Source organism: Tubulanus polymorphus, chromosome 10, assembly GCF_964204645.1.
Source record: "Tubulanus polymorphus chromosome 10, tnTubPoly1.2, whole genome shotgun sequence".
Lineage (NCBI taxonomy): Eukaryota > Metazoa > Nemertea > Palaeonemertea > Tubulaniformes > Tubulanidae > Tubulanus > Tubulanus polymorphus.
In genome coordinates, this window is record NC_134034.1 from 13,835,167 (window position 1) to 13,850,995 (window position 15,829).

Below are 15,829 nucleotides of genomic sequence, written 5' to 3' on the forward strand. Positions count from 1 at the left end.
ACCTTAGACTGGTCGCCTGTCCAATTCTGCGCCACCTGCATAACCCTAACCCTAGACTGGTCGCCTGTCCAATTCGGCGCCACCTGCATAACCATAACCCTAGACTGGTCGCCTGTCCAATTCTGCGCCACCTGCATAACCCTAACCCTAGACTGGTCGCCTGTCCAATTCGGCGCCACCTGCATAACCCTAACCCTAGACTGGTCGCCTGTCCAATTCGGCGCCACCTGCATAACCCTAACCCTAGACTGGTCGCCTGTCCAATTCGGCGCCACCTGCATAACCCTAACCCTAGACTGGTCGCCAGTCCAATTCGGCGCCACCTGCATAACCATAACCCTAGACTGGTCGCCTGTCCAATTCGGCGCCACCTGCATAACCCTAACCTTAGACTGGTCGCCTGTCCAATTCTGCGCCACCTGCATAACCCTAACCCTAGACTGGTCGCCTGTCCAATTCGGCGCCACCTGCATAACCATAACCCTAGACTGGTCGCCTGTCCAATTCTGCGCCACCTGCATAACCCTAACCCTAGACTGGTCGCCTGTCCAATTCGGCGCCACCTGCATAACCCTAACCCTAGACTGGTCGCCTGTCCAATTCGGCGCCACCTGCATAACCCTAACCCTAGACTGGTCGCCAGTCCAATTCGGCGCCACCTGCATAACCCTAACCCTAGACTGGTCGCCTGTCCAATTCGGCGCCACCTGCATAACCCTAACCCTAGACTGGTCGCCAGTCCAATTCGGCGCCACCTGCATAACCCTAACCCTAGACTGGTCGCCAGTCCAATTCGGCGCCACCTGCATAACCCTAACCCTAGACTGGTCGCCTGTCCAATTCGGCGCCACCTGCATAACCCTAACCCTAGCTGACTGAAGGTAGAGACCGGTAACTAGTCTAACCTCGATAATGAATGGGACGGGCAGCCAGCCAGTCTAGCTAACTGAACGGGCACGACACCCGCTAGACCGGATGCGAAGATCTGCGCCACCTAGCACTCAGGCTAGTGTGGCAGGCCTTCGAACCATGACTGGTGGAGTCTCAATGCCCGAATCTCTACGGGGGATGATTCAGTCGACCTGAGATAAAGGTTGTATCAGTGAAAACAGTGGTTCACATCTAGACATAGTAATCCTCTCTTTGTGAATGCCCATTCTCTGGTGGATCGATGCTCGTGGGACAGGGGCGGATCTATTGAACTAATCTCGTTACATGTATCTGTTGGCAATAGAGTGAAGATGACTCAACTCTGGTCTGAGCATGGACGTGATGGTCTGAGACAACACGGCTTCTGAAGTACAGAGTAATCTTATAGATAACCAACAAATATTTGTTTCACAGTTTATAACATTTTGTTATTATTTACCCTAAAAGCGATAGCTTTAAGACATAAGACACAAACCTTTACGCACATAGTCAGTTAGATATATCGTGAATTTCAACCTTACCCCTTAATTTACCGTCATGAAATAACCACATTTGTTAATGCAACAAAGAAATCAGTCTTTCAACAGATAAATAGTTCGAGAAATATGATTTCTAGGACCCGGGTTTCATAGACGAAACCGGGAAACTTCAAAGTTAATTCAGCATTTTGTTATTCTAGATTTATGTAGACATTTGAAAATAAAATCATTGAATCAAATTCATAATCGCTGAACCGGATCGTACCATGGTCTATGAACACGCGACGGTTCTATCAGAACCGGGGAATTTTAAACTTATTCTTTCTCTGAAATGAATTCATGAAATCGATTGCTATTCATCGTTTCGTAGAAGATTCCGGTCACGCGCGCGCCGCACGAGATGTTAAAATGAACATTTTTACAAGACCTCGAAATAAATGCATATTCACAAAATACAACGCACGAAAAACTGAACAAAATTCCTTTCCAACTTTTCGTCAAAGTACAAAAGAATCTGCTTTTAGTTGGGCATCATCGTTCAACTTAACACTGAATATTTTTATGACCCTTTATATAAATGAAACATACCGTACATTATCCAATTTGGACATTCTCTGGAATTGCGGAAATAAATAAATTCTTAGGCCTTAGATACAGCACACTCCGCTTAAGTCATATACTTCGGGACCTTAAAAATCACAGGGGCTCACAGTTGAAGTTTGGGGCCTGAACTGTGGGTTAGAACTCACCTTGAGATCCCAGTTGGGATGATCTAAACTACAGTTCACCCCGAACTTCAAACACAACCCCTGTGGTAAAAATGTGTCTGATTTGAGTGATAACCGAGTTGGATGATATGTATTTCATGAATAGTGTGGCAAAAATATTTCAATAAACGTCAAATGAGTCGAACAGTTATCAATCATAGTTGAACGGATCCGGGACTCGATCAAGTGGAGTCTTCTGTAGTTATATACATTATACAAATTGTAGATTCTGCGCAGAAATAACACGATGTGAAACCGTGATTTTTCGACGCTTTTCAGCTATGTAAAGATTTCGAAGCGGCCGCAACCGTCGTCTTTATTTCTTCGAGAACTGCGAGCTCAACGCCTCGCCGATACTGCCCGGTTTCGCATCACCGCCTGATGACGACGTTCCAGCCTGTGCCACTTCACCTTGACCCTGTACGACGAAAAAAAATAAACAAACAAAAATTAATCGAATACGTTCGTGTAAAATGTTCGTACGCACAGGGGTACCGCGTTACTGTTACAGGCCGAGTATTTATTTATTAGCCAGTGATCGGGTGGCGTAAAGCCTAGCGCGCACAGCAATATATGAACCCAAAACGTATTTCTCGCTTGTTACGTGTTGCAGTACGCGATAACAGCGAATAAATAGTTGAATTTTGGTAGATAGTTGAATGAATGATAAAACCTGTTATCACGAGATTAATTCGCTGTGCGCGTTAAGCTTTAGCTGATGCCCCTCTCGGCTGAAGTTTTGACCTCTCGTCATTTTTCGAGTATAAACCAACATAACGAATACCGGTTATTTTTATGTGCCTCCGGTTTCAAGTAGGCGGTTCGAAATATTTATCTTGGCCTCTTTATAAATGTGCAAGTTGTCAACTGTTTAACTGTAAATTCTCTTGTCACTTTAGTTTCATGAATCTATCAATTTTACTTGAAATACGTAATCATCGTGTAGTGGCCTAGGCCCGATCAAGAATTCGGCCTTCTGACGAACGAAGGAGATGCATTCTCCCTATACTGACTATTCCCGACAACCTGGGACACAGGCGAATACGTCCAGGATTACGAATTATGAATTTAACAAAATCGAAATGGCCTTTAACCCTGAAACAATTACAATTGGCCCTTGACATCGAACTGGCAATTTCGAAGGGGTTTTTGTTAGGAAAAACGGTTGTTTTCACGATGTAATATGAATTGAAAACCATTGCATTTCGAATAGAGATGCTGCCCTGTACATTTCTATTAGCTGCTCGAATTTCCAGTTAGTGTTAATACATGTACCGTATTATAAACTCTTTGAATATAATCAGCAAAACTTACAATATTTCTTTAAAACCAACTCATTCCGATAAATCTGAGAATGAATTTCTAAGGCTTTGGCCGCGTATGACAGCTCCGAACACTGACCAACCGATCCAGTTCCACCGTAGTCGGCTTCACCAGTTGTTAAATCGTTAATATTGTTTCAAGACCCGACTTTAAGTCGGGATTGGATTGGTTTGGTTATACAGTGGAAGTTCGTCATAACGAAACTCGGGGATGCAATATGAAAAGCCAGGACTCATCCCAAACTAATGACAATATCAGTTACGGGTACAATGAATAGATTTGCTGGTGCCTCGAAGTTCGTTCGTAATGAGGCTCCACTGTAAACCCATATCGGTGGATATTCGATTATTACAGCACTAAACAGGTTATCACTGCATCTGAGCCATTTCACAGAATGACTTAGTACTTAATTCAACAGTTCTAAGAGGAGTATAGGAGATACGCTATGGTTAGCAGACGGTTTTCTGCACCAAGCCCTATGCCGATAGGGCCATTTGTTGAGTACGTGCACATCTATGGTGGGTGGGTTAAAATTTGGCCATATCTGCCTTTGTACAATACACACATATTATGTATAATACTGTTAGAATCTACTATTGTACAAAATTACATTTATGAGAAGGGGGTTGATAATAATCAGATTTCACATACATTTGTATAAACTTCTCAGGTCTCCATCAGACCAGTCTCTACATCTTATTGAGGAATACACTGTAGAAATGGCTCCAGTATTAGATTCTAGTATTACTGCTGCGTGGATAACGTAGTAAAATAATCCCAGATCGTATCAATCAGGCCTATCAGAATCCTCCTATACGAGGTCGACCTACACAGAAAACACTCTAGTTACCTCTCATCTCGGTTTGTCATCCTCGTAATGTATCTATCATTGTCCGTTTATATCGAATTAGGCCAAAAATGGCGGCTTGATTTATTAAATAACGACCATATTGGGTGTCGGTAGGCCTAGCGTTAACCAACAACCCAATATTATATTTATTTATTCTATCAATTCACGCGTCAAACTTTAGATTAGTAAGAGTACAATTGTACACCAGATTCCACGAAAATACCATTCTTTATAATGCGTTAACAAGGTGGCCACTTTCCACCCATTTTCAAATCCCCTCATTTTTCAATGTTTACACATTTAAGGTTCAAAACGTTCATTAATTTTTCAGATTCCCTGAGTATTTTTTCCAGGTATTGCAGGTTAGTGACCACCTTTGTTAAAATATTCTTCTTGGCCCGACAGACTTTCACTGCGCTAATCAAGCATAATTAGCTAAAGGAATCTGAGGGGCCGTTCGAGGGCGCCTTGCCCCGCGCTACTCGGGAACTGGTTTAAATGCTTCAGACAATCAGGGATTTGAACCCAATGAAAACAAAACGTCAACAACGTAAGAATATAAATACTTTATTGTTCGAAATAACGAATTTAAACTCGACCTATAAACAATAAGATATATATATATATATATATATATATACACAGCTGAAATAGAAACATTCATTCAACAAAATTAAATCATTTAAAAATTAAACCATCCACTTTCGCAGCCGAATTCAACCAGTCCATTCTCTGAACTGTTATCAATTTTCTTCAACGTTGATGAAAAACCTTCACACAGCAACGCGAGATCATCCACAAAACTTTGCGAATTCGTTCTTAGCATTTAAAACAATTTCTCTCAATTAGACACAGGGTTCATACGTACTTACTCCTAATTAGTCAATCACGAGAATATGAAGAATTTTCAATGAATATTCGAGGAGAGAATGTCTTCAATTCGAGCAGGTTTACGTCTACGGGTACATTTTAACGATCATCTTTGCATTTCCAAAATCTAATCAGGATTTAGAGCAATTTCTCAAAATTGTAGAAAATTTGAGGTCCACTTCTCGAAAATTCAATGTTCAATTAAGCAGAGTTCTCAAACGATCGAGAAGCAGTACGAACCCGGTTAAACAAGACGCAGCCCGAATTCCAAATAGAAATCTTTGAATTGTAAGTGTTTATTTTTCATCGTATCTTATTTTCGCTTACCGAATTTTCTTGCGACTTTTTGTTCTCTCGGAAAAGTTGAATGGCCAAACCAACGGCTTCTTCGATACTTTTACTACCGGCTTCGATCTGTAATTTGAATATTTTTGCACCGATGTTAACGCTGTGCACGGCGGTCAAATAGCAGCGAGGGGAAAATACAAATAAAGATATAAGCCAATACTGACCAGTACATCGACGAGTTGAGTGACCGTTTGGTGGTCGACATCGCGCGGCAATTTAGCCAATAACGCCAGTTTTCTAAACAGAAAAATAATACAAAATTGCTAAAAAGTACAAAAGTTCAGTAATCCCAACTTAATCCAGATCAAGCAACATTTTATAAAATGAAGCTCTTTGCTCCGATTCAACTCATCACCCCATCCACACTTGAACCAGATAAACCCCTCTTCACAAAGCCAAGGCATTAATGCACTCCAGCACTTTGGTTTCAATTGATCATCATTGAGAGGGAGACTTTTTCGACCCCCTATTTCGCTACCCCCTATTTCGTAAAGCTTCTTTTGACCTTTTTTTTCAAAAACTTACTTTTGAGGGTCGAAAGGATCTGGTTGAGTGGGTGATGTCATCGATCTCGCAGGAGGTGGTACTCCACGTATTTGAGGGGGCGGGGACCGAGGACGTCCGTAATAACTGAAATAACAAAATCATAAGTACATCATCATCTGAATATTGGAAATATGTATATGAATGTAACAGGTTCCAGAAGAATGATAAGAAATTAGAATTTTCAAACTGTTTTCAGTGGTTCACAGCCGACCACTTAAATTCAAAAACTAACTATTTGTCACACAAATTTTATTCAAATTACTTTTCCATTAAATTGCTTAGCAAAAACTATTCCAAAGTACGCGCAGTTATCAACATACAACAAACTAACTGTTTCAGGTGGATTTTCAAAGGAAAATTTTTACAACTATGCATCAATATTCAATGACCTTTTTCAAAATATCGGGCAATAATTAATTGTTTTAGGTCCAAATACTAACAAAGAGTCTAAAAGAGTTTCAAAGCAAATAACGAGGACTTTTCAACATACCTGGGCGGTGGAACGGGCTGTGGAGGGTATCCTACCAGCGGGGGAGGAGGTGAATACGGAACTCGTCTCATCGGGGCGCGCCCGTAATGATCATCCATCGGTATTCCCCGATACGACGACGATGACGTTCCGAGAGACGGCGATCGTGATCTACAAACAATCAAACACAAGTCATTAGGTTCTGATCTACGTTTACTCATAGTTGGGGATAGAGCTATTATTATATGTTTTAATTGTTGAAAATTGACCGATAAGCATTTTGAGAATAAAGCAGAGTTAGTTAACATTGCCAGCCAATCAGGAACCGTGCGATGCACGTTGTTTTGCCTGACTTGATCTGCTATTAACACAGTGAAATACATCAGACATAAACAGATCCAACCATCTTAACATATTTCCCTAATTTTCTGAATTTTAGCTTTTTTTACACAATTCCCTAATTTTTTTAGAAGATAAGAAAGTTGTTACATTCTGTAGGTTGTAAGTAACGAACCTGTATCGAGGAGAAGGACTTCGCCTCGGACTCGGCGGTCGTCGTGGATATGACTGTTTAGGAGTCGGAGATCGCGAGTACGTCCTGCGTCTGCGCGGCGGCGGAGACGGCGTCCGCCTGCGACGTTTCGGGGCCGGGCTACGCTGACGCGGACTCGGTGACCGAGGGCGACGGAGCGGCGGAGATCGTCTACGCGGCGGAGGCGAACGAGATCTCGAACGAGACTCGCTAGAACTGCGATAATCATTGTCATGGTAACTACGCAGTCGATTTCCAATACGTCCACCTAGAAAATATGGAAACATCACACGATTAAACAACAATAGAATTACATCACTTCATGATGTTGTCGAGGTGTGGTTCCCGGAGCGCCCTCTATGAACAGTAATCTCACCTCTGTCAAGGTGTGGTTCCCGGAGCGCCCTCTATGAACAGTAATCTTACCTCTATCGAGACGATTCCCTCCGCGACCGCGATTCGGTTTACGAATCGGCGGTACTTTCTCTACCGGCGACGGGAAGTGAATCTCGTAGATTCGTTCTTGGAACAGCGACGGCGGAATACGTTGGTTTTTTAGCGCAGCCGAAAATTCGCTGAAAAACTCGATCGGTTCGCCTTTCACAACTTCCTGTTCTTCGTACGCTTCGTACATCGTCGGTAAATCTGTTAAAACAGCAAATCATCAACAATAGTTTTCGATCGGCTTCACTTTTCACACATTCCATTATTCAATCTACTTTATTTGATTCTATTCAGCAACAAATTTATCAATAGGGATATTTTCAATCCTATCCAGTTTCTCGTCTTTTTACTAAATCAGTTTTATCCCCAGCAAGTTTCACACATCTCGTTATCTGGATTCATTTATCTGTAGCTAGGTTTTTCATTCACTCACCGACAGGTTTGTCTTCATCCTCTTTCAATTCGTCGACGGACTTTTTCGCGACGTCGCGATCGGAAACTTTCTGCGTTCGCATCGGTTTCTGTTTGACGAACTTCTGAATATCGCGGGCGACCGACGAAAGTTTGTCCAATTTCTTCACTTTATCCGTATCCATCCATTTGAATTTCGTGTATAATTTCGGGAATTCGGCTTGCTGTTTTAAAACAACAATAAAACATGCAAACTAAGGTGAACGCAACCATTTTAAGGCTCACTATTTTACGCAAATCTTAGCAAGAAATTTCAGGTAAAATTCCATTAAAGCATTAACGATACCAATCTAAACAGTGAGTTACTTGACACAGATTGATTTGTAGCTTTTAATTGTTTTCATTCACATGTTTGCGATATGACACCGGCTCCACAGTATTATTATGAAATTGAAGTATTCTACTAACCAAATATCTGAGTAGATGCATCGTACTTTGAAGATGATACGTAATTGTCTCCGTCGACATTTTACGTTCGCACATGTCACAAATATAACGACATTGCATGTATTTATTTTCCGGTTGGAATTCCATGAGGTAATCCAATCCTACAAAACAACATCGCAAATAATATCAATATTTATATCCTACGAACAACGAACGCTGTGAGTTTAGAGTTTTAGATTCTAGAGAAAGTAGAGATTTTTTAAACAAAATTCCCCAACTATTACCAGAGAGAGGGGAGAGGGAGAGAGGGAGAGGGAGAGAGAGGGAGGGAGAGAGAGGGAGGGAGCGGGAGAGAGAGGGAGGGAGAGGAGAGAGGGAGAGAGAGGGGAGGGAGAGAGCGAGGGGAGAGGGAGAGAGGGGAGAGGGAGAGAGAGGGAAGAGGGAGGGAGGGAGAGGGAGGGGAGATAGGGAGAGAGGGAAATGGAAGAGAGGGAGAGGACCAACTATTCCCTGATTTTCCTGTTTAATCAAGAGAATCGTCTGTTCTCGTTCTCTCACCTAACAAAGGTTCGTTCGACGATCGCGAAGCTTCCGCGACGTCGAACGTTTTCAATTTGCGTCCGTTATCGTCAGATGTAACCTTCGTCTCAACGGCGACGACCTCGACGGCAGACGGCGATTTTTCCCGCGGCTTCGATTTCTGTTTCTTTTCGGTCGTTTTTTCGGAATCAGTTTTCGCCGGCTGTTCTTCTTCGGTGCCAGGTGGCGCCGGTTGCTGCGAACCAGGTGGCGCTGGTTGTGCAGTGATTATTTTCGGTTTGCGTTTCGCCATGTTCTCATTCGCCAGGTGAAGTTTTCCCTTTTTATGGAGGTCAAGGTTCTTTTCGCTCATACACGATATACCACACAACTGAAATTAGAGACAAAATTCTGAAAATTGAGAACTTTTTTACATCCCCACAACCCGCTGAGTGTAACTCTGGGCAGGTTTGGGGTTCCTTCCCCACAAACATCTTCATGCCACTCAGGGTACATTAAACAGGTTCAAGTTTTTCCTGCTCCAATAGGGGGCGGGGTGGGGGAAGAGGCCAGAAGTTTAAATCTACATCTTACTGACCTCACAACGGAATTCTTTCTTCAGATTTTCTACTTTATTTTCTTTCGTCGGTTTCTTCTTCTCTTCAGGAGCAGACGACGGTTTGGCGCCGAATTCGTCTTTAATCTTCTGAATTTGTTTCGCAATTTTCTCCTCTTTTTTCATTCGTCTTTCGAGTTTTTGCACGTGGACCAAACTGTCGCAATGCACCTTCAAAGCCTGCAATGAACATCGAGAATGTAATAAACTCGATCTCGCATCAGTATTTCATGGACGCAGCAGCTATCGTCGTCAGGAAAATGATAAATCTGATGAATGTCATCGGGTTGAATATTTTCCACGACATCAGGAGTTTTAAAGGTCAAAATACATCTCGTATGACTGACATAAATTATTGGATTCTGTTTGAAACATTTGTCTGTTCAGGAAGTGTCCTTCGAATAATTACGTAATTAGATGATGTCACAGGTGGATAATGAAGGTGGATAATGAAGGTGGATTATGGTGGTGGATAATGAAGGTGGATAATGAAGGTGGATTATGAAGGTGGATAATGAAGGTGGATTATGAAGGTGGATAATGAAGGTGGATTATGAAGGTGGATAATGAAGGTGGATTATGAAGGTGGATAATGAAGGTGGATTATGAAGGTGGATTATGAAGGTGGATTATGAAGGTGGATTATGAAGGTGGATAATGAAGGTGGATTATGAAGGTGGATTATGAAGGTGGATTATGAAGGTGGATTATGAAGGTGGATTATGAAGGTGGATTATGGTGGTGGATTATGAAGGTGGATAATGAAGGTGGATTATGAAGGTGGATTATGAAGGTGGATTATGAAGGTGGATTATGAAGGTGGATTATGAAGGTGGATTATGAAGGTGGATAATGAAGGTGGATTATGAAGGTGGATTATGAAGGTGGATTATGAAGGTGGATTATGAAGGTGGATTATGAAGGTGGATTATGAAGGTGGATAATGAAGGTGGATTATGAAGGTGGATTATGAAGGTGGATTATGAAGGTGGATTATGAAGGTGGATTATGAAGGATTATAAAACGTACCTCTTCACTGTCGAAACTCATCTGACACAATCCACAGAATATTGTCTGCTTGTTTTCTATAGTGATTCCAGTAGGTGTCGCCGGTGGTATATTCATTACAGCAGCAGCTACAGCTGCCGGTGTATTCGCAGGTGCCGGTATTCCGGGTATAGGTGCCGGAGGCATGCCCAACTGGTTATTCGGAGCCGGGCCACCGAGCATCATGGGTGCATCAACAGGCATTCCGTTTATCATTTCCGGATGCGGAGACATCATCGCCGATGGCTGCGGTGGACCTCCGGGAGGTAGGTGGCGCGGCGGTCCTTGCTGCATTCCGGGCGGCCTCATACCGGGAGGTCTGAGCAGCGGTCGCGGTCCGGGCGGTCCCATCGGTGGCCTCATACCCATAGGCGGCCTCATACCCATCGGTGGCCTCATACCCATACCAGGTGGTGGGCCACCGCGCATACCAGGCGGACCCATATCCATACCCTGCGGGCCCATATCCATACCGGGCGGGCCCATGGGTATCCCAGGCGGCCCCATATCCTGCGGTTCCGGGTAACTATCAACTCCTGCAGCTGGTGGGTTCACATTAATATCAAATATGCTGACAGGATTATGTACGCTGTCTAATCCCGGTCCATGACCTGAAATTTATCATTTTACAATTTCAACGGTGTCAAATTCAACTACAAAAACAACTTAAAAATTTTGTAAACAATTTCTTACCTCCAACTGCACCGAAATTTTGCCTGGCTTCCTGTTGCTGTCTGGCGGCTTCTTGCCTTGCTTTTCTAGCATTTTCCATTTCTTGTTTTCTGAGAAACTGAAGTTAAAGAAGAACGCAAGAAATGAGCGAGATACTTACAATAGAAAACACCGGACATTAGAGCAGCAGACTTTCAGAATATGGTTGTTCAGCGTCGAGGGCCGTCGTTCCAGAACTTACTCTTTTGCCTTGTTCAATAAGATCAGCGTAGTCCTTCGTACTCTGTATGTTAACTGATCCCACATTCTCAACGTTTTCCTTTTCTACAGCTTTCATCATGTGCATCGTTCCTCGTAAGTGAACAACATAAATCTATACATAAAACATATCGATTCATTCATCCAGAAACTGACAATTCTGTAGCGGTTTCATTATAGGATATTTTACTGAATTTTCAGCAGTCATCGAGAATGAGAAAGTCGTCATTAAAGATTTTTGAAGTAAGTCGTCATAATTTTCATTGAAGATTTATGAAGTCATCATAATTTTACTGAATCGCGAAGTCTTTGAGATTGACAGGTCATCATCGGTAACTAATCATAAATTTACTGAATCATTGAGAATGAGAAAGTCTTCATAAGTAACTATCCATAATTGATTTCACTGAATCCATGAAATCAATGTGAAGTTAAAATATTTTTACCTGTTTGTTGCGAAATTTCTCATTGCAAATCTCGCAATAGTTCTGTCCTTCATTAGGAGGCAATTCGCGTTGGTCCTGTTGCCACGGGAACGGCCCGATACCTTCCGGTGCATCGTACTAAAAAAGTTCAAACATATTCTTCAATCCAAAATTGATCAGTTGCCAAAATAAACATGGCCGAAATGAAGGATTTCGAGTCAAAACCGCTTATTAGGTTATTTATCCGTCATCCAATTTCCTTGTCGATAACCAGAAAATTGAATCAGAAATCCCACCAATGATCAAGTTCATAATAAACTAATTTTGAAAGGAATGATTTACTCACCTGACAAGGCGGCGGAGTCGGTAATTCAAAGTCGTCGGAGCAGACGTATTTCGTCGTTTCCGTTTCGAGCGTCTCTTTACTCGGTAACAATGAGCCATCCGGTGAAAACGAGTAATTATGTTTCGGCGGTCGTTCCCAAGGTTTACGCGGAGCGAACTGCTGAAACCGACGATTTCCTTGGTTACCGCCTCTACCTTGGCCGTGACCTTGAAGATAATAGCGATGTAGATGATAAATATGACGTCAAATGATTACATTAATATTAGAAATCAAATAACGCACCAAATTTAATCGAGTCCTAACTGTATCCATTTAGGGGCAGTTTATTGAAACTATACAAACATTTCTAATTTCCTATTTCTCAAAATTGAATGAGTTTTTAAGGAGTTTATTCTGTTCAAATGAAAGAATATCAAGCATTTTTCTGTTGAGAAGGAGTTTATTAAAAGGAATCTAGTTGCAGTATCAATATTTACACAACTTACCATCGTGTTGCATTTGTCGCCCGAATTCACGAGGAGGTCGTCTCATCTGCTGAATGTGGTTCCCGCGACCGAACCCTCCTCTATCACTAAACCCTCCGCGTCTGTTACCGTGGTCCCCGTAACCAGGCTCGTTGTAACCCTGGTCATCGTCATAGTAACCTCCTCTGTGGTCGTCGTGGGGATACTGTTGGTGATGAGACGGAGGCCCGTATCGCGGAGGAGGGCCGCCCATCCTGGGTGGAGGCAGCTGACGACCGCCCATCGGATACTGATGCGACTGCTGCTGATGCATCATGGGAGGTGGTCCTTGTTGTTGCTGTTGCATCATGGGACCTGAATTTGGCATGTTGCCAGACATCATTTCTTGCATTTGATTTCCGGCGCCCTGAATTCAATAGAAATGATGGATAATTAAAAGCCATGGCAACATCGGTTCGTTATATCGCTATCAAATAATAAACTCTTAACCCTTTCAGTGCTGGTTAATCAATACCCTATAGTGCTGGAGATAATTTGAAATTTTTTTTTTAGAATTCCACCCTAGTGTGTTGAATAACGGGAATACCACTGTAGTGCCTCTACACCGCGGCGCGGTGTAACGTTAGTTACTAGTATTTCACTATTTTTGACAAGTGCTGCTATCTTTCAATAGAGACAAAAAACTAATTACTAATTACACCAACTGCGGTGTACTAGCAAAATCCATCACTGATTTATACACTGCACTGCAGTGTTGACGCACTGAAAGGATTAAGTAGCTCTACATCAGGCTGGGCTCAGGAACTCTACATCAGGCTGGGCTCAGGAACTCTACATCAGGCTGGTCATAGGAACTCTGCATCAGGCTGGTCTTTGAGAAACATCAACTTTCTACCTATATAATTACCATTTGTGACATTGTTTGTTGCCATTGGTTCATTTGATTGGTGAATTGTTGCCATTGTTGATTTTGCTGCGAGCCCCAATTCATGGAGGACATGTTTGAAAACATTGTCATAGCTGACTGCATCCACTGGTACATCTGAGCCATCTGAGACGACAGTGCATTTCCACCACCACCGCCGCCATTATCTGAATATTACATAAATCAATTTTATCTCTTCATTAGTCCGAATAGATCTAGGAGTTTACCGATAGTGATGGGTGTCGTAGCGATTGCTTACAATTTAATTATCTCCATAGAGTCAATTGTTATAATTTCTATGAACTCAACATCACTTTCAGGACTATGAAAAACTGCCATTAAGACTGAACAGGAGACTAGGAGTCTCTTCTACACGGTTAAATGATGTACCTGGTTGTTGATGCTGCTGCAGATGATGCTGCTGCTGCTGCTGCGGCTGTTGTTGTTGAACTGGTTGTTGTGGCCGGTCTTTCTGCTGTTGTTGTTGTTGCATGTTTTGATACGCTGTCATCCAATGAGTCAGATTCTGATAATACTGCTGCCATTGTTCCTGTATGCTCTGTGGAGTTGATGACGAGGAACCTGGTGCCTGCTGCTGCTGCTGCTGGGAGCCTGTAACCATCGAAAAAATATCTCAAAGATCATTTTTTTTCATCCCTAAACCTGCTGAGCGAATTATTAGGTATTTCAAGGATTCTCTTTCATAACGCTCGTAATGTATTCATGATCTATGTGTGAGTGCTATCCAATAAACTTTAGATATTGAAATGGAGCGAGGACACTCTGCATTGATTCGAAATTGAAGGGTTTTTATTCAATAAGTGAATATACCTTGATGAGTATACTGCTGTTGATTTGGATACTGGACCAATTGTTGTTGTTGCTGTGGGGAATAACCTACGTACAAAAAAAAATAAAGGCCTTATCGTTATACGGTTCAGGTGTCCGGACCAAAATGCAACCGGACTAAACCACGGAGTGCGGTTACACAGCCTCGACAACTATCTCTCAAATCATCTCGAACAGAGATATTCTAGGCTTACGTCAGGGTTCCAATAAACCAGGATCTGTGAACGAAGACTTTGCAGTATACAGTACAAAATAGATATTATAACGATGGTTTCATTTAGACTGCACAGTTTCAATTTGAGGTTTCAAACGATTATGAGGAATCCCCAAAAAATCGATTCACTAACAAAGCAGGCCTAGAGAGGGCTAGGCTAGAATCTTACCTCCTCCTCGGTGATTGAACTGCTGTTGTCTTTGCCCGTGGTGTCTCGGTGGTGGGCCGTTCATGGTGTTCCCTAGTAGCTTTGCACCCGTCGAAACCTGCTGAAACTACCCAATAAAAAAAAAGAAAATTGAATTTGATTGAACCGAAGATGAAGCCTGAAAAATCAAGTTATTCCGCGTAGAATCGATATTTTCAGGATTAATGAAAGTAGAATTCATGAACAAGATATTGAACTCGAGCTTAACAGCTCAATTGGAATGGTCATCTTACCTAACTAAGCACTTTAAATCGGTAAAAACGACATGAAAATGCCCCAGCATCGAATTAGCGTCGATTTGAAATGGGTTCGAATCCCGTAAATGCTCAGAATTACAATTACAAATGTTTCTCACCCGATGTAATTAATGTATGTATTTATCCCGGTAGCGGGTTCCGGTTTAACGCTATCGATATCGGTCAAGGAAGGATGGCCTAATTAGCGGTTTATCCGGGACTGAATTCTAATATCGATTCCGAAAAATCCGAATCCACTCGTAGTTGCTAGGTGACGCTGGCCGTGGTAACAGGGTAAAAAATCAGCTCCGCGGATTTTCACAGTTTTTTGGATACTAACACATTTTTCCAGTCAGCTTTTTAGTAATATACTAACACATTTCTTTTGTGAGAGTGTGTGGAAAAGTCTCTGAGTGTGACTGGGTGTTAAACAGCAAGTTTTTGTGGCTTCCTGCCAACTAGCTTCCTGGAAAGAGAACAGCTGATCTAAGCAACATGGCCGACAATGGATTCTATGGAAACTAGAATTCCTGGAAGACGATTGAGCTTGTTTGAAGAGTTGGTTGAAACAGAAATACGAGAAAATACCCCTCCTCATCCATCAGTGAGCTCTACGTGTAATTTAGAATTAAGG

The 15,829-nt window shown here is 42.3% G+C and overlaps 1 protein-coding gene across 1 annotated transcript; it reads right to left on the reverse strand.

The window, feature by feature from the left end:
* Window positions 1-1,344: 1,344 nt before the first annotated feature.
* Window positions 1,345-15,272, reverse strand: LOC141911751 (uncharacterized). The gene is made up of 22 exons (XM_074802786.1): window positions 15,193-15,272; window positions 14,921-15,026; window positions 14,520-14,585; window positions 14,079-14,300; window positions 13,671-13,855; window positions 12,785-13,169; window positions 12,300-12,505; window positions 11,975-12,091; window positions 11,512-11,643; window positions 11,292-11,388; window positions 10,581-11,209; window positions 9,534-9,731; window positions 8,975-9,326; window positions 8,438-8,577; window positions 7,992-8,193; window positions 7,541-7,759; window positions 7,097-7,382; window positions 6,604-6,753; window positions 6,093-6,197; window positions 5,732-5,804; window positions 5,547-5,633; window positions 1,345-2,594 (listed from the first exon to the last, which is right to left on the reverse strand). The coding sequence occupies exons 2-22, from the start codon at window positions 14,982-14,984 to the stop codon at window positions 2,493-2,495; spliced, it is 4,017 nt and encodes a 1,338-aa protein (XP_074658887.1). The 5' UTR covers window positions 14,985-15,026; window positions 15,193-15,272; the 3' UTR covers window positions 1,345-2,492.
* Between the last annotated feature and the right edge of the window lie 557 nt (window positions 15,273-15,829).

Coding starts and splice junctions, on each gene's coding strand:
- LOC141911751 (XM_074802786.1), bottom strand. CDS start 14,984: ATGAACGGCCCACCACCGAGACACCACGGGCAAAGACAACAGCAGTTC. Junction 13,856..14,078: donor GCAGCAGCATCAACAACCAG/GTACATCATTTA, acceptor TGTAATATTCAG/ATAATGGCGGCGGTGGTGGT. Junction 5,634..5,731: donor CTCAACTCGTCGATGTACTG/GTCAGTATTGGC, acceptor TTCAAATTACAG/ATCGAAGCCGGTAGTAAAAG.